This window comes from Anolis carolinensis, chromosome 3 (assembly GCF_035594765.1).
Source record: "Anolis carolinensis isolate JA03-04 chromosome 3, rAnoCar3.1.pri, whole genome shotgun sequence".
In the NCBI taxonomy this organism is placed as follows: domain Eukaryota; kingdom Metazoa; phylum Chordata; class Lepidosauria; order Squamata; family Dactyloidae; genus Anolis; species Anolis carolinensis.
In genome coordinates, this window is record NC_085843.1 from 263,119,580 (window position 1) to 263,137,230 (window position 17,651).

General features: G+C 38.9%; 1 protein-coding gene across 10 annotated transcripts in view; it reads left to right on the plus strand.

Moving 5' to 3' along the window:
- The window catches only part of schip1 (schwannomin interacting protein 1), a 510,540-nt gene extending 494,090 nt beyond the window's left edge, over positions 1-16,450 (plus strand). For 6 of the 10 annotated variants that reach the window (XM_008106099.3, XM_008106102.3, XM_008106104.3 and 3 more), the window contains 6 exons: positions 4,852-4,969; positions 5,751-5,948; positions 8,114-8,237; positions 9,319-9,412; positions 11,045-11,095; positions 15,671-16,450. In XM_008106099.3, coding sequence (XP_008104306.2) covers positions 4,852-4,969; positions 5,751-5,948; positions 8,114-8,237; positions 9,319-9,412; positions 11,045-11,095; positions 15,671-15,722 — 637 coding nt within the window. In that variant the 3' untranslated portion in view covers positions 15,723-16,450. The remainder of the gene's footprint in view (positions 1-4,851; positions 4,970-5,750; positions 5,949-8,113; positions 8,238-9,318; positions 9,413-11,044; positions 11,096-15,670) is intronic. The other 4 variants (XM_008106101.3, XM_062976718.1, XM_062976717.1 and 1 more) reach the window with 1 other exon arrangement.
- The last annotated feature ends 1,201 nt before the right edge of the window (positions 16,451-17,651 follow it).

Here is a 17,651-nt window from a genome sequence, read left to right on the forward strand (position 1 = left end):
CTGACCTCAGAGTCCAGCAAGCACACTTTGAAACCTAAACCCATTTAAAGATTTACAAAGCTCTTAAACCAAAAGCCTTTTCTCAGCTCTTAGCCACAGTGTTGTATTCCTTATAATTGACTCAACAAGAGAAGCTAAAAGAATTACAGGGTTTAATGCATAAGAAGGCCTACCTACTTTTCCAAAGGGATAAAGTGGTGCTGTGGTAGTTTTTCATATTTGAAAGCTTACCTTTCTCTGTATTGTCAAAGGCTTTCATGGCCATAATCAATGGGTTCGCTTTGAGTTGTATAGCCATGTTCCAGCAGCATTCTCTCCTAACATTTTGCCTGCATCTGTGGCTGGCTTCTTCAGAAATTACCTCTCTCTTCTTACTCTCACTATGACAGTTTTGTCTTTTATGTCCTCACTCTGACCTTAAAGATACAAAGATACAAAGATAACATCTAACAATAGGAAGAGCATCCAATAGTCAAACAATACATTAAGATATGGAATATGAGCACATACTTCTCAAAGAACCCATTTAAACATGAATCAAAGGCTAAAGCTTATCCTGGCCTGTAACATATCAAGCTGCGGAAATGAAGTTTTGTGTCATTTGTTTTTAAGTTAGAATATTTAAAGGGCCAGTCCTTTGTATCAGAGGATTGGAGTAGGGTTTGGGAGATCCAGATTTAAGAGCCATTAAATCGACTGCCACACCAGGGTCAAGTCAATCCATTAGCCTACTCTTTTTAAAAAAAACTTTATTCAAACATAGAGCAACAAAAAATACAGACTTGTAAAACAAAATAAGTCTGTCAGTCTACTCTGTTTTGGAGTTATGATAATCAAAATGGAGGAGAACCATGCACACTTTTGTTCCATACAGAAAATTCAAAGTATAGATGTAACAAAAAGAAATAATAACATTTCCCCAAAGCCCTAGGCAGGCATAACCAGTCAATGTCTAAAGAACTGGATCCAAATGTGTTTGGTTTCCTGTGTTTTTATATATAGGGAATGATGGTGGTTGTGATGTTTGGCCTTTGGAGCATTTCTGATTAAGGGTGATCCTAAAGTGAGCCTGTCATGGGATTGATTGTCTTGGCAAGATTTATTCAAAGTGAGTTTGCATAGCTTTCCTCTAAGGCTGAGAAAATGTGACATGTCAAAGGTCACTCATTAGATTTCCATAGCAGAGCAGAGATCCAAACCGTGGCCTCCAGTCTTGGTCCAATACTCAATCCCTCACTTTTCTGGAAATACAGTAGAGTCTCGCTTATCCAACATAAGTGGGCCAGCAGAACATTGGATAAGTGATGAAAATATTGGATAATAAGGAGGAATTAAGGAAAAGCCTATTAAACGTCAAATTACATTATGATTTTACAAATTAAACACCAAAACATCATGTTTACAACAAATAGACTCAGTTGCTTCAAAGGCAATACGGGAAGCCTCCTGTGTTGCCACTACAGTGTCATATGCCGCTTGCTCTCCCCTTTCGTCATGAAGCCCGGCTAGAAGTCCCTGTGCATTGAGTAATAGGCTCTGTGTCAAAAGTGGAAAGTAAGCGGTGTACAACAGGCAAATCAGCCTGTCTGATGAGGTCAAAAGATATTACTAGGTGGGCAAGAGTTAAGTGGAAAGGAACCCTTCAAGTCCAGTAGTAGCCAACCATCAGCCAAAATGTGCCGATTTCAGAGGCTCTAGGATGCATTTAAGTGGGTCACCACAATGGGGCACCAAAGGCTTCCACTTCAAGTCAAAGTGGCTCCTGACAGAAACACTGAGTCTGTGCCTTCAAGTAAACTATCAACTTATGATGACGCCATGAATTCCATTGGATTTTCTTGGGCAAGGAATACTCAGAGGTGATATCACCAGTGCCCTCCTCTGAAAATATAGTTACAGCGCATGGTATACAATGATGGTTTAAACTCCGGTGAATCTTGGTAGAAAAGCCATGTTTAAAGCTTCCCACCCCCTGTTTATTAAGTGAGGGTTAGAAAGAACAGGACATTTCAATGATGGCTTCTTTTGTTGGATCTGCTTCATGGGGAAGCTGGCCAACTTTTACTGTCAGGATGACAAAGTTGGTAAAAGTATGTATTGTTTTGATATATAATTGTGATGTTCCCTGACTCTGCTGTGACTGCCATTATGTAGTGATGTGTTTTGTTCCGTACTACACTATTATAATATTTTGATGCCACTTCGGCTGCCTCCGATCTGTCCAATAGAATCCTGGGATTTGGAGTTTTAAGTTAGGATTCTTGTCCAGAGAGTGGAAGTGCTTCACCAAATGACTAATCCTAGGGTTTTGTAGGATAAAATTGTGGCAGCTAAGGTGAGACCAAACGTTATAATTGCAAAGTGACAAAGGTATATATCTACATATTTATTGTGTTTTAATCTTGAAAATCCATTTCTGAAATTAAAGTAATAGTAATTGAAACATAGAGTTGAAAAAGACCTCAAGGGACATCCAGTCTAACCTCATGCCATGCAGGTATACACAATCAAATTAATGTTACTCTTCTTCTCAACAGTCAGAGATACAATATTTGGCAAATACCATAGTTGTCTATGTTCTTATTGCTGATACATTGCACTGGCTACAAACTAGAATTTTGTTTCATTAGCAGAAGTAAGGCAGCTCTTGTCTCAAGGATTCACAATCTTCCCAGGGCAATTCAACAACAGATGGTAGCATGATATTGCTGACAGATGAATAATGGAAGCTGAGTGGGAAAGGTTACATGGAGGTGGGTGGGAAAAGGGCTGCTCAGAAAAAAAAATGCTGAAAAACTATGTCTGGGGGTGGAATGTGGAGAAATTGCTTGATATTTTGAACGGGAGAAGCTGTTCACAGCACAGAGAGCATTAAAGAGTGATAGAGTTCTTCTGCATGGCTGTTTTAAAAATTACTTACTTGCTTTTATTTATCTAAAGTGCTATAGCGTGTACAACAAAGTGGTAAATACTGAAAAAGACTACTAGATTGATTTCTTCTTTTTAAATAGATAATTGCTATTCCACTTACAGTTTATGTGTAATTTCTCTAAGCATCCCGGGGCCCTCCAGATGTTGCTGGACTCTACTCTCATTATCATAGAATCATAGAATCATAGAATAGTAGAGTTGGAAGAGACCACATGGGCCATCTAGTCCAACCCCCTGCCAAGAAGCAGGAAATCGCATTCAAAGCACCCCCGACAGATGGCCATCCAGCCTCTGCTTAAAAGCCTCCAAGGAAGGAGCCTCCACCACAGCCCCGGGGAGAGAGTTCCACTGTCGAACAGCTCTCACAGTGAGGAAGTTCTTCCTGATGTTCAGGTGGAATCTCCTTTCCTGTATTTTGAAGCCATTGTTCCGTGTCCTAGTCTGCAGGGCAGCAGAAAACAAGCTTGCTCCCTCTTCCCTATGACTTCCCTTCACATATTTGTACATGGCTATCATGTCTCCTCTCAGCCTTCTCTTCTGCAGGCTAAACATGCCCAGCTCTTTAAGCCGCTCCTCATAGGGCTTGTTCTCCAGACCCTTAATCATTTTAGTCGCCCTCCTCTGGACGCTTTCCAGCTTGTCAACATCTCCCTTCAACTGTGGTGCCCAAAATTGGACACAGTATTCCAGGTGTGGTCTGACCAAGGCAGAATAGAGGGGGAGCATAACTTCCCTGGATCTAGACGCTATTCCCCTATTGATGCAGGCCAGAATCCCATTGGCTTTTTTAGCAGCCGCATCACATTGTTGGCTCATGTTTAACTTGTTGTCCACGAGGACTCCAAGGTCTTTTTCGCACACACTGCTGTCAAGCCAGGCGTCCCCCATTCTGTATCTTTGATTTCCATTTTTTCTGCCGAAGTGAAGTATCTTGCATTTTGCCGAAGTGAAGTATCTTGCATTATCCCTGACTGTTTGCCATGGTGACTGAGACTAATGGGACCAAGAATCCAAAACATCTGGAATGTCATAGGTTCCTCACTACTGATAAAGCCAAGCTGGTAAAGAGATTTAATTTTAAATCCTATAGACAGTATTTGCACCCAAGTAAACATGAACTTGCAGACCAAAAGGTCCCAGGTTCAAATCCCGGGAGCAGCTTGAGCACCCGCTGTTAGCTCCAGCTCCTGCCATCCTAGCAGTTCGAAAACATGCAAATGTGAATAGATCAATAGGTACCGCTCCAGCGGGAAGGTAACAGCGCTCCATGCAGTCATGCCGGCCACATGATCTTGGAGGTGTCTACGAACAATGCCAGCTCTTCGGCTTAGAAATGGAGATGAGCACCAACCCCCAGAGTCAAACATGACTGGACTTAACGTCAGGGGAAACCTTTACCTTTACCTTAAACATGCTTAGGATTGGACTCATTAAATCAGTGTTTTCTGTAGATATATAGAAGATTCCCCTGGTTGGCACAGCAGGTTAAGCTGCTGAACTTGCTGACCAAAAGGTTGGTGGTTTGAATCCGGGAAAGCAAGGGTGATCTCCTGCTGTTAGCCCCAGCTTCTGCAAACCTAGCTGTTTGAAAACATGCAAATGTGAGTAGATCAATAGGTACCGGTCTGGCGGGAAGGTACCGGTGCTCCATCAGTCATGCCGGCCACATGAACTTGGAGGTGTCTACGGACAATGGTGGCTCTTCGGCTTAGAAATGGAGAATGAGCACCAACCCCCAAAGTCAGACACGACTAGACTTAATGTCAGGGGAAACCTTTCCCTTTACCTATAGAAGATTGAAATAATCCTATCTGGAGGAAGCTCTTTTTCAAGAAACTGTTAATTCTGCATTGGTTTCATCGCATACTGTACCTTTGCAGAAAGTAATGATCTACTTTCTCTTGTCTTTCCAACCCTAAGGTTACAAAGTGGGATGAACCTGCAGATATGTTTTGTAAATGACAGTGGCAGTGACAAAGACAGCGATGCAGATGACAGCAAGACTGAAACCAGTCTGGATACACCTTTATCCCCCATGGTGAGTCTTATTTGCAATCTTAGATAAGCCCAGGAACATGCCAGATTTTACATTGTAGGCTATTCAAATAGAATGCCATTGCTACAAGTTTACTTCAAGACAGTAGTTGTAAAGCATAGCCTTTAGTTTTCATTACAGGAAAACCATGGATAAAAGAGGTGAGTGCTCAGGCTTTTCAGACAGACTATGTGGCCTATCTTAAAATCATTTAAAAATAACATAAGGAAAGTATTTGCTCACAGCTTTGGCCAGTTAATCTGGCAGGTGGATATAGTTTTCAGAGTAATTATACTAAGAAACGTGTCACACAGGTCCTTTCTACACTGCCATATAAAATCCAGGTTATCTGCTTTGAACTGGATTATATGGTAGTGTAGACTCATATAATCCAGTTCAAAGCAGATAATGTGAATTATTGATAAACTGGATTATATGGCAGTGTTGAAGGGGCCACATAATCTATCTAGGCTTATACCAAATGTTAAGTCTTGGAGCACCTAATATCTCAGACAAAGGCAACCCTGATATCCAAGATACTTGTGCTGAACATTAAGACAAGGGAAAATAATCAAATTATTCATGGCAGTGAATTAGTAGCAGACTCAGTTCATCTGAACAAATGAATTGGTTCGTTTCTAGCACACAGGAGCAAATTCAAAGCTCATTCAAGTTATGAAAGTGCTAATGTTATTTTAACTGGCTGATCCATTGCTGAATCAGACATACTTGTTTGCATATGTCCAGCTGTAGAGCTGACATCTCTGTGTTGTCTACTTTCCAGAGCAAGCAGAGCTCTTCCTATTCTGACAGAGACACCACCGAAGAGGAATCAGAGTCTCTGGATGACATGGATTTTCTCACAAGGCAAAAGAAACTTCAGGCTGAAGCCAAAATGGCATTGGCAATGGCAAAACCAATGGCCAAAATGCAAGTAGAGGTGGAAAAACAAAACAGGAAAAAATCTCCAGTAGCTGATCTTGTATGTATTTATATATGTATATATTTTAAAACCTCAATGTCTTCTAATTGTTTTGCTTCTCCAGGATCACTTAAATATATTAATTAATATTATATTGTAATACGATATAATACTAATAATACAATATAATAATATTAATTATATATCATATTTTACATGTAATATTACTAATAATATTACAATATGATGATACAGTACAATATAGTAATTTGTTACCAGTATTGTACTATACTAATATAATATTGTATGTAAATTTAATTTGTAAGCTGCTCTGAGTCCCCTTCGGGGTGAGAAGGGCGGCATATAAATGTAGCAAATAAATAAATGAATAAATAAATAAATAACTATAAATCATTTGGAGTATTTAGAAAATCTTGCAGCTCCACTTTTTTTTTTTTAGAAACAATCATGGAGTGAATCGTGCAAGGAAAAAACACTTCATGCCATTATATAGTTACATTTATGTTCTACAGAATCAGAAACTGTACTTGACTTAGGAAATGCATCTTCCAGTGGAAACAGCAGCGATTATTTCAGTCCATTTTCAGGCTTACATCCGTCTGGTAGCCTCAGATATGTTAGATGACAACCCTCTTGTCCAGCCGTCTCGTATAGCAGTTCAAGTGATGAACTGGAGTTTGGGAAACCCAGGTTCAGCATTGTAGCCTTGGGCCAGTTGATCTCATAGGATGCATCTAAACTGTGAATTAATGCAGTTTGACTCCACTTTAACTGCCATTGCTCTGTGCTATGAAATCCTGGGCACTGTAGTTTTACAAGAACCGGGCTGTGGCGCAGCTGGCTAGTAACCAGCTGCAATAAATCACTACTGACCGAGAGGTCATGAGTTCGAAGCCCGGGTCGGGCTAAGCCCCCAACCATTAAATAGCCCGGCTTGCTGTTGACCTATGCAGCCCCGAAAGACAGTTGCATCTGTCAAGTAGGGAAATTTAGGTACGCTTTATGCGGGAGGCTAATTTAACTAATTTACGACATCATAAAACTGCCAGCAAAACACGAGGAAAGGAATGAGGAAGTACAGCCACTAGTGGACAGTGAAGCAACAGCTCCCCCTGTGGCCGGAATCGTGAAGCTGGAAAAAAAAAGTTAAATGCCTCTGAGTTTAGACCAGTGGTTCCCAATCTTTGGGCCTCCAAGTGTTTTGGACTTCAGCTCCCACAGTTCCTTACAGCTGGTAAACTTCTGAGATTTATGGGAGTTGAAGTCCAAAACACCTGGAGGACCAAAGATTGGGAACCACTGTTTTAAACAAAAGAAGGGTTACAAGATAGAAAGCGGGGTGTTTGAGAGTAGCATTTTAAAACAAGAGGAAGAAGTTTCTGTGCCACATGGGTTCTTTTGAAAAAGAATCAGATCCTTTGCTTTTTAATCTGACAGGACCATTTTCCACTATGTACACAATCTGCTATTCATATGGTAACATAAAACTACCATCTCCATTCTGAGGCAGTGCAATTCTGGTGGAACTACACCATGTAATTCACTTTGAATGCAAGCCCTCCAATTGTTCCAAATTGGCAGGGACAATGTGTATTAATTCTAGCTATCCCACTTGTCTGGTTGCTTTTAACATGTCCCGGTTTTGCTTGGACATATTTGCCCTACTTTTCATTTATGAAATGTTGGAGGGTATGTATTTGTGGATTCAGCTAGCACATGGTTCAGAATCCAGCGGGGTATTGTGTTTTGTGTATTTGATTAGGATATGGGACTCCAGGTTTCAAATCCTCTTTCAATCATGAAAGCATACTTTTGGTCTTGGTCAAATCACACTCCCTCAGCTTTATGGGAAAGCAGTGGCAACTCTCCTCTGAATACACCTCTACGATAGCATCACTATAAGTCAGAGTTGGCTTGAAGGCACACAATAACAATAGCAATACAGATTCAGTTAGTATAACATTTGGGTAGAGTTGGGAAGCTTTTCTTTATCCTTACAATATTACTAATAACTGTAATACATATATATGAAACATCTTAGTATAGTGCATCATAGTGAGACATTATATATGTAAAAAAACCCATGCAGTGTTGTTTTTATTACAGTATAATAGGTAAGAAAAACATACTTAGGGTATTTGCTTTTGAAAAAATGTGTAATGCTACCAGCCTAAGGAATTTTTTTCTCTCTCTGTGACTTTTAGCTGCCACATATGCCTCATATAAGTGAATGCTTGATGAAAAGAAGTTTAAAACCTACAGACCTGAGAGATATGACAATTGGGCAGCTACAAGTGATAGTCAATGATCTACATTCACAAATAGAAAGTAAGTGGAGATTTTCTTCTATGTTGTATTAGATTTTGCCTATTGTTATTTACAACATTTCAGCCGATGTGGAAAAGGTTTATATAATACATATAACTTATATAACTATGAGAAGTATCTCTGACAGATGTCCATCCAGCCTCTGTTTAGAAACCTCCAAGGAAGGAGCAATTGCAGATGCCAAAGTCTGCAATTGGTTAATGGGGAAAAATTGAAAACGTGTCCTGGCTTTAAAGAAATGGAGAAAAACTAGGCTTTCCCAGATATTTTCTGGCCTTTCACATCTCTACATTAGTGGGTACACTGCTGCTATTGAAATTTGGTGACTGTTTTTGAAATCCCTCAAGCACTGAAACTGACTGCAGCTTCAATGGGGAATAAGGATAATAGATCAGGAGTAACTGGGAAAGAAAAAAGTCTGTATATGCTCATCTCGGCTATTTATTTGCCAGCCCTGGATTAAAATGTTTCTTTCACCACAGCTAATATAGTCATGAAGGAGTTGTTATTTCACCAATTGTGAAAAGGGAAGTAAATCCTTGAGCCCAGTGGTTCCCAAACTTTGGTCCTCATGAGGATGCAGGTTAGCAGTGGTTCTCAACATTTGGTCCTCTGGGTGCTTTGGACTTCAGCTCCCACAATTCCTAACAGCTGGTAAGATGTCTGGGATTTCTGAGAGTTGAAGTCCAGAACATCTGGAGGACCAAGGTTTGGGAACCACCGAGCTCAAGGATTTACTTCCCTTATCACAATTCGTGAAATAGCAACTCCTCCATAACTTGCTTAAAAGCCTAAAATTGTATGAGTCCATTCCACATTTAAATAACCACCCTTTGGTTATCCTATGGCAGATACATCACATTTTGCTAATGTTTGTCTTTGACAATACATGTCATTCTTCTCTATCCATTACTTCATACCCTTCCTTATGTATATGCAAAGTGAAAAACTGAGAGGCCTTCTGTTTCTTTGAATGAGCTCTTGAATTTCTGTACCATTACTACTAATAGATTCCAGAATACGAGTTACAGTAGAATGGAGTGAAATTAAACCCTTTATTTCTTTTCTTTTCTGCTGTCAGGCTTGAATGAAGAATTGGTGCAACTGCTGCTTATTCGAGATGAATTGCACACAGAACAGGATGCTATGTTGGTAGACATTGAAGATTTGACCAGGTTAGCAATATGTTATAATCTATTTTAAGGCTGATGGTGGCATGACATTGAATCAGGAAAAAAGCTCTTTGAATTTTGGATGCTGAAGTGTCCTCTACTGAAATTTAGGTCAAATGTTTTCCAGTTAGTTCCATCTTAAATTATATCCAGCAATCCACATTATGATGAGGCTATCATTGATCTCAGCCAAGAAGCAACAAAATAAAATACAGTCATTCGGTTTTCCAGAACTTTTTATGAGATTGAATATTGAACAGAATTTGAGCTGGCTTCCATATAATGTCATTACCCCATATGTTAAGGTAAAATGAGGAAGAGTTATCCATTAATTAGATTAATCACAAGATAAATCAAGTGTATTAGAACTGCTGGGACAAAGAAACAATAGTGTCTCATCACCCATTCTGGGAAAGTAATTTCAAAGTCAGTTACTTGAATCTGGCTCCAGCTTTAATACAAGCTTATATTATTAAATGTGTACCCATTTGAGTTTGACTACTGTGGCTGTTTTTGCATTAATGGCTCTGCTTTTTTGCTGGGTTTTTTTTTTAAGCACATGAGCACCTCTTGCTCCAGCTGTTGGTGGTTGGTTGGTTTTCCTTTAAAACTGCAGATTTGGACAATAGAACATTTTGATGTGATTCACCCTCTCCTATCACATGCTTAATGAAGCTTCTTGATTTACTGAACCAATTGAAAACCAGCATCTAAGGACTGATATTTCATCTAGATGCTTGCAATAAGATGGTTTGGAGCTCTTTTCTCTAGGGAAAGTTATTATCTCTAAGAAACAAAGCTGGCTGAATTTTGTCTGGAAAGAAAAAGGAAATTGGTTCTAAGAATGGATATGAAAACTTGCTTCATGTTACAATTTCCCTTTGCGAAGCCAACTCTCTTGATTACTGGTTCAGCTATTCTGTGATTTCAGCTCCAATCAGTTCCTGCTTCAGTCATGTATCTGCCATTTTCTTTTCTCCTAACTTTTGCTTCTTTCCCCAAATTGTCTTTTTTGGAGATCTTATAATCCCTTTTCTCCTTCCTGACTTTTACTGGATACATAGCATGTCCTATTATTTAGTACAACAATCTACCAGACAATATTGGGGCTGGCATGCAATTTGGCAAATCTTCTGGAGCCAAAATCAGTTACCTCAGTTTCAAGCATGATTTCAGGACTTGGGAAGATTCAGAAAGAATAACCTTCTGGTATATTTTGACCAATTGCAACTGTCAGAGTGAAAGATGAATAAGAGTGCCAACTCCTAAATACTATACATGTTTCTTGTCCAGAAGTGATTTCATATGTTTTTAGCATGCAGCCTGGTGGGAAAAAATGATGCTATGAGGAGCATTTTACTATTTACATCCTTTATAAGGAAAAGGGAGACAAGCCTTGGCTGGGAGGGTGGAGTTCTCTTTATTGCATTAGTTCCTAGCCCCTCATGAAATAATCTAATATGTATTACTTTTGTTTTCCTTCCTGCTGGTGGTTATCTCTTGTGAATGCTCCGCATCCTGTGCTAGCTTTCAATTGCCAGGGAGAAGAGATACGTTTTGCATCTACAGACAGAGATGAATCTTAACTCAAACAAAACAAACACATGTATTTTTTCTGTAATATTTCTTTTACAGTGCGGCCCCCTACCAATTCCATGGTAATTTAGCACCATTGCTGCAGACAAGGTAAAATACAGTAAAACCTCAATTTACCCAGATCTTTTTTTTAATCCAGACCCTTGCACCTTTGTCTTCTCCTTATATCAGTCCTCTGTCACCCTCTGTTCCAGATTGCTGTCGCATTTTTCTGATTGGCTGTTCAGGGAGGGTTCTCCAATAATGCAGCAACAAGAAAGGCTAAATCACCTCTTGTCTACTATGTGATATCTGTCAGCATATCCACTGCACTGACATCTTTTTAATTCCAGAAGACGAATTCTAGAGCCCAGCTTTTCCTTTACCATACAGAATATTTCTAGGGCTATTTATGAAGACATCCCCGTGATTAATTCCTGGTCTTAACACACAGAATGAAGCCTTAAGTCATCCATTTGTATAAGGCCTTCAGTGGTCACCAAATATCTGACTATATGCGTTTTTCCAATTCCCTTTTTCTTTTCCTACACACTTTTTGAACGTTTTAAAAAACGCACGGCAGCTTGGGAACTGCAAAGGGTTTTGTTTGAACCTTTCATCAAACAAAAGATATCATTGCCAAGAGATTTGAGAAGACAGTAACTTCATATTGCAAGAACATTTTGTTTAAATTTATCCATACACCTGCCACCTGTCTAATTCTGATCTAGAGATAGCTTGGAAACATTAATTTTTTCTAACTACCAATTGCAGAATCCCCCAGTCAATATGTCCAATATCTCTCTTCTGGGGAATGGTAGTGCAAAATAGTAAATTTCCCAAGCCCTTGATCTAGAGTATCATTTTACTGCCTCTTTCTCCTTGTGGATTCTGTGTTACCTGAAGCAAGCAGATGAGGACACGTTGCAAGGCACCATTTCTGATCTTAGCCTTGTGTTTGCTTAGGGTAAACATAATGAAATGGCTGAGACTACATGTGCTTCATGTATTTCAGAGTTCTCTGTGAAGACAGCACAGTGGACAATCATTGCATTCAATAACTGATAACAGAAGCATCTTTCATTGGTTCAGCTGCTAGTCACAATTCACATCTGGCAAATCTAGCCTGCCCAATTTAAAAATTGGATTGAATTACAGATGGATGGGGTGGGAGGGATATCAAACAACAGATCAGATAGAGATCACACTGGGAATTATGTGGCCCTTCAGATATTATTGAAGTGGAACTCTTGACCCTATTTGAACGTCAAATAGTATAGAACGTCAAATAGTAAAGATTGCTGGGTGAAGCAGGTTAGAAACCTCTGGAGACCCACATAATTCCCATTCCTACTCTACATTACATCTCTTCTTGAAGTTAAAGAATAAAAGAAAAGAAACATATATAACACATTATTTTTAATTGATAAGAAATGTGTTGGGGATTCATCAGGAATGCAGCATCTTGAGAGGAAAAGTTAATTTTCTTCGTGTTCTGTTGCAGTCCTAATTAAATGCCATTCCATATTGCTGGTAAATCCAGGAAAAAACCCATCCCCAAAAATCTGGCAATGGGATTGTATTTGCCATAAATCCTTTTTAGAGCTTTCCAGCATTATGTTCAGGATGACTTTAGCCCTCAATGTCAGTTAATGCTGCCTGTGCTTTCAAGTGTGCTATGCACATATAGCCACAATGCACAACATTTGGCTTTTGCTACACTATCTCTAGTAACTCTAAATCCTGCATGCTACAGTCGAGTGGACATGACAAGACGGCAATAAAAGCAGTGAATATGGCATAGTTTCCATGGCTACCATTAGGATGTCTTCACTAGTGGAAGCATCAAGTCTGCAAGAAGGAGAAGAGCTCAGTGGTAGAATGAATGATTTCCATTTAAAATACCCCGTTGCTTAAGAAGAAGGTGGTGGAAATTTTCTGGCTGAGAGCCCTTGCCAATCAAATAAGGGACTGCTGGGTTAAGTGGACAAACACTCTTCCTTAGAGGAGTTTCTTATCTCCTAGAATAGAGATGGGGAAAGTACGGATAGCAATTGTATGTAACTTTCCAAGGCTATTATTGTGCCCTCCAGTGGTTTCCACTTCTGGGGATTTTGGGAAGTAGTTAGACTCTTTCAGACCAAGGGGAAGACATTTTTCTAAAGGAAAAGATGACAACAGTTTTACATCCTCATTTGAAAAGGGTTTCTACATGGTAAAACTGGTTGGTCGAAAAGTTAAAAATGGAGTCGGGGCAATGCAGTGGGATGTTAACATTCAAGGTCTGCTGAGTAGCACATGAAGCTCCCAAATCTCAGCTAGCTGCCCATCTTCTCTCCCAATGAAGATTAGCTGCAAGGAGGTGTGAGGGCTTCTCCATATAGACATCCTGCATAGTTTTTTCTGAAAAATATAAACACTTTTCCAGCAATCAGATAATCAATTTGATGCCTTTCCTCTGCTTTGTAGCTTAGGAAAGTTTGCTGTATAGCCAACACACAATCTTGTGTGTTGTCACATTTGTCTTTCTGTCTGGCATTATCCTCAACCTTAAGAAGCTGCTGACCAAATATTCTCTGATTGCCTATCAGAGGACTTATTTGTAATGTGTGCATTTGCATGCTCTCGCACAAATATTTTGCTGGTTCGTACTCTTGGAATGCAACGAAGTGTGTGTCTTGCCAGTTGTTTGCATCTTCAGCAGCAAACATGCAACAGATACTTCAGACCATCAAAGTGCCATGGCCAGACGGCTTGCAAAAAGGAAACTATATGTAAACTAAACATTTCTTTAGATTGCTGCAGTAATGAATTGTTCTCACTATGAAAGGAAAGAGGGAACTAGGGCATAAATCCTCCTATCTGTTCCAGCTAGAAGAAAACCACTGAATCAATGGGATTTGGCTACATGTTGACTTACCATTCCAACAGTTGACCCATTGAATCAATCAATAAGATTCATGCAGTGCAGTATCTTGTATGGACACAAAATGGAGAGGGTCCATGGCTCATTAGGAGAACCATACTTTTGCATGCAGGAAATCCCAGGTTCATTTCTCGGCATCTCCTATTTGGGATGAATGTCTGACTAGTAGAGTGGTTACTATATTGATCCTGAGATTGGATCCAGGTTCTAGTCCCTACATCACCCATGAAACTCACTGGATGACTATGGTCCATCCATTTTCTCTCAGCTTGACCTACCTCATTAGGTTGCAGTGAGGTTAATGCGTGAAGGAAGAGAGGCATGTAGACAGCCTCAGGTTTACTGGAAGAAATACAAGTACTGTAGCTCATAAGTATGGGGGGAAACCCCTCTTTGTATGAAACTCTGGAAAACTTCTGTCAGCAGTTGTTACCAACACTGTATTGTATGGGCCGAGGTCTGCCTCAAAATATAACAGCTTTTAATGTTATTACATAGTAGCAGTGATCATTCATGAAACACTTTGCCCATGGATGGAGATCCGCTCTTTCCTCTGAAGATCACTGATGGAAAGAAACATCTCTGTCTTCAATGGAGAGCATACATAATATATTGTCTAAATGCATTCTGGCAAAACATCAGTGCTATTAAAAGAAAGCAGCTCCCTCCCAAAATGGATGGTGCCTATTGTCTTGGATTTGCTTGGAATTACAGATTGGAAAGGTTTGTTAGCATTCCTAAAAGCAGTTTGATGCAATTTATTTTCTCGTATGGCGTATAAATTTCAACTCCAAATTGAAGATGAATTTACCAAATGCTCAGCTAGCATGATTTATGTCTTGTCACTCTGTCGCTATTCCACTTTATCCTCTATGAAGTAGGATATGCTAAAAAATGTTGACCCTGCCAGGGTCCCTTGAAAACACTTTCTCATGTTGAAAATGTATAGATCTGTAGTCAGTGAACCTTTAAATAGCTAACACTGGCCAACACACATTTTAGTGCCTCAAATGTTAGACCTGTTTCTGAATATGTTTGACCTGCTGATTTTAAAAAATGGCACCCATTTTTCCCTATCAGCTCTAGTTTTTGAGATACAGAACATATGCCATATACCAGTCTTCATCTACTCACCCATAAAAAATCATCATAACCATATTTAAGAAAATAGAGCTGATGCGGTCCATCCAATGCAATTTTCTGATTCAGCACCCCAGATTACATCAGGAACAAGCCTAAAAACTAGACACCATTTTTGTTGTTGTTGGGTTGTGTAATTTATACAGGCAGATAGTGTCTTTGATGCATTCAATTGAAGTAAGTTGGTGATGATTCATGTGTGTATTGTGTATCTTGAAATTTTGCTACACAATTGAAGGAACTCAGGTCCAGTCTGCAGTCACATTGTAACTTCCTTGGGTCATGGTAAGAGGAAAACATTTAATTTTTATAGCAACAGAGGAAACTCTGTGTCCTTTCCTTTTATTCTTAAAAGACAAACTTTCTTTAAATATTACTGTTTCAGGCTTTTGTTCCAAAATATTTTCCTGAGTTTAGTTTGTAGCTCAGAGCAGGTGACAGAGACAACTGGTTTAAGCAGGTTTAGTAATTACAACAAAAGTAACAAAACACACCTCTAATCACCGTAGTCCTTCTTTCCTTTCTAGATATGAATCTCTTGTGTGGTCTATGAGTTTGGGGCAACAATTAATATGAAGTTCCTCTACAATAATGTTATTTTTTTCCCATTCCTCCATCAGACACGCTGAAAGTCAGCAGAAGCACATGGCTGAGAAAATGCTAACGAAATAAAAAGAGAAGCCATCAGACTAACGAACGAGCTCGAACTTTTTTTGCTTCTGTGGTTGTACAAACGCCGATGCTCCTCGTGTGGCGCACAAGGAAACCAGTGTTCGTCCTTGACCCCGGGCGCCGTCTGCCAAGCACAAGGAACCCTGCACGAAGCCCCCCTTTGAACCGAATGGTGGACGCACCGCACCAGTGCTTGGTGAATTGCTCCCAATGTCTGAAGCTTTATTATGTCCAGTGATTGGCCTATGCTTTTTAATTTATTTGCTGTTGGGTTTTTATTTGTTTTGTTTTTTACTTGTGCCACTAAATATTGGACAGTTTAATAATCTTATTGTAGAACAAAATGTACAGTACTTATAAACATTGCAAACATGAAAGAAGAAGAGAGAGGATAGTTTAACTTTTATTTTTGTTTATTTAGAGACTTTTAAGTTAAAACAGTATTTTACCATTGACTACTTTTTATTGTCCCACCATAGTTTTTAAAAAATGAGACTGTAATTTGACGGTGCTATACAAGTAAGAAGAAGAAGAACATAAATGCCTGCCTTGTAGTGAAGTCGTAGCTTTCAGTAATATGTATATTTTAATCAGTTTTCAACATTTTGTGAATGTTGACTACCTGACATTCATTTTTAGATGTGCTATTAACATGCAGTTGGGTTGAAAGAGCTACCTTGAAAGTTTTATGTATAAATATGTAAAATAAAAATTAAAAATTTCTTTCATATCATATCTCTTTTTGTTGACTAGTGGTACAATGCCAGAAGGCACCTTGAATATCCTTATTGTGTGTATGTGAAATTCTAATTTTTCTGATCACCAAAAAGTCTTTCTTCATACCTAAGTATATATATAGATCACCATTTTATTATTTTGATGTTCACTATTAATAGAAAATATAAATAAGTCAGCACTAGAATATCTCAGAATATATAAATAGGTTTAAAATTCATTTGAAAAATTACCATATGGGCTGAGTCATTAAAGTGGCACCACGTTTCAACTGTGTATTCAGAATGAAACCAATGTGGCAAAGATATTTAGCACATTTCCTACAATGTTTATCTGAATCTCAATCACATGGGATCGCAATATCTCAATGTATTATATTTTGCTAGCATTCCCACAACATTAGTCTTAGTTATTTTCTCATTGAGCAGACTAAAAGAAAACCGAAATTCACACAATGTCTCTCTGGTTAATAATTTCTCCCAACATAGAAACAAACTGATTACCTTCAGAAGCTAATTCCTTTCTCAGGGTTATTAGACGTCATGATTTCATCTTTAGTCTTAAAAAGGGATTCTTTGTCTCTATCTCAGTATTTAGATAGAAAAACCAAATTAGAAAGGGTCCGAAAAATAATACCAAAAAACACCTGGAACATTCATCATAGTCGCTGTGATATTGAAGAATAAAAAATATATTTCAGTGACAATTCTAATGTGTGTTCTCTCTTTAATGTTTAGCATTTTTACATGAAATTCCAGTGTTGAAAGTATACATATTTCTTGTTGAATGTATACCTTTTTTTGCAGGCCAGAAAGCCAAGAGATTTATTCATTTGATTTGTAATTAAGATAGGAAAGCCAAATTTATTGAAATAAATGTTGATGCCATAATAGTTAAACTGCTGAGCAAGAAATTATCATCTAGGCCAGGCATGGGCAAACTTGAGCTCTCCGGGTGTTTTGGACGTCAATTCCCACAATTCCTAACAGCCTACTGGCAATTGAAGTCCAAAAAAACACCTTGAGGGCCCAAGATTGCCCATGCCTGATCTGGACACACTAGGATTTAGGTCATCAAATGGAAACTGATGGCAGTCACTTTAGGACAACAGAAAATAGGTGTCATCATTCAATTCTTATTTCATGAACTGTCAAAGGACACTGTGGTTGTCATCAAGCATAGATGCTTGGGTTG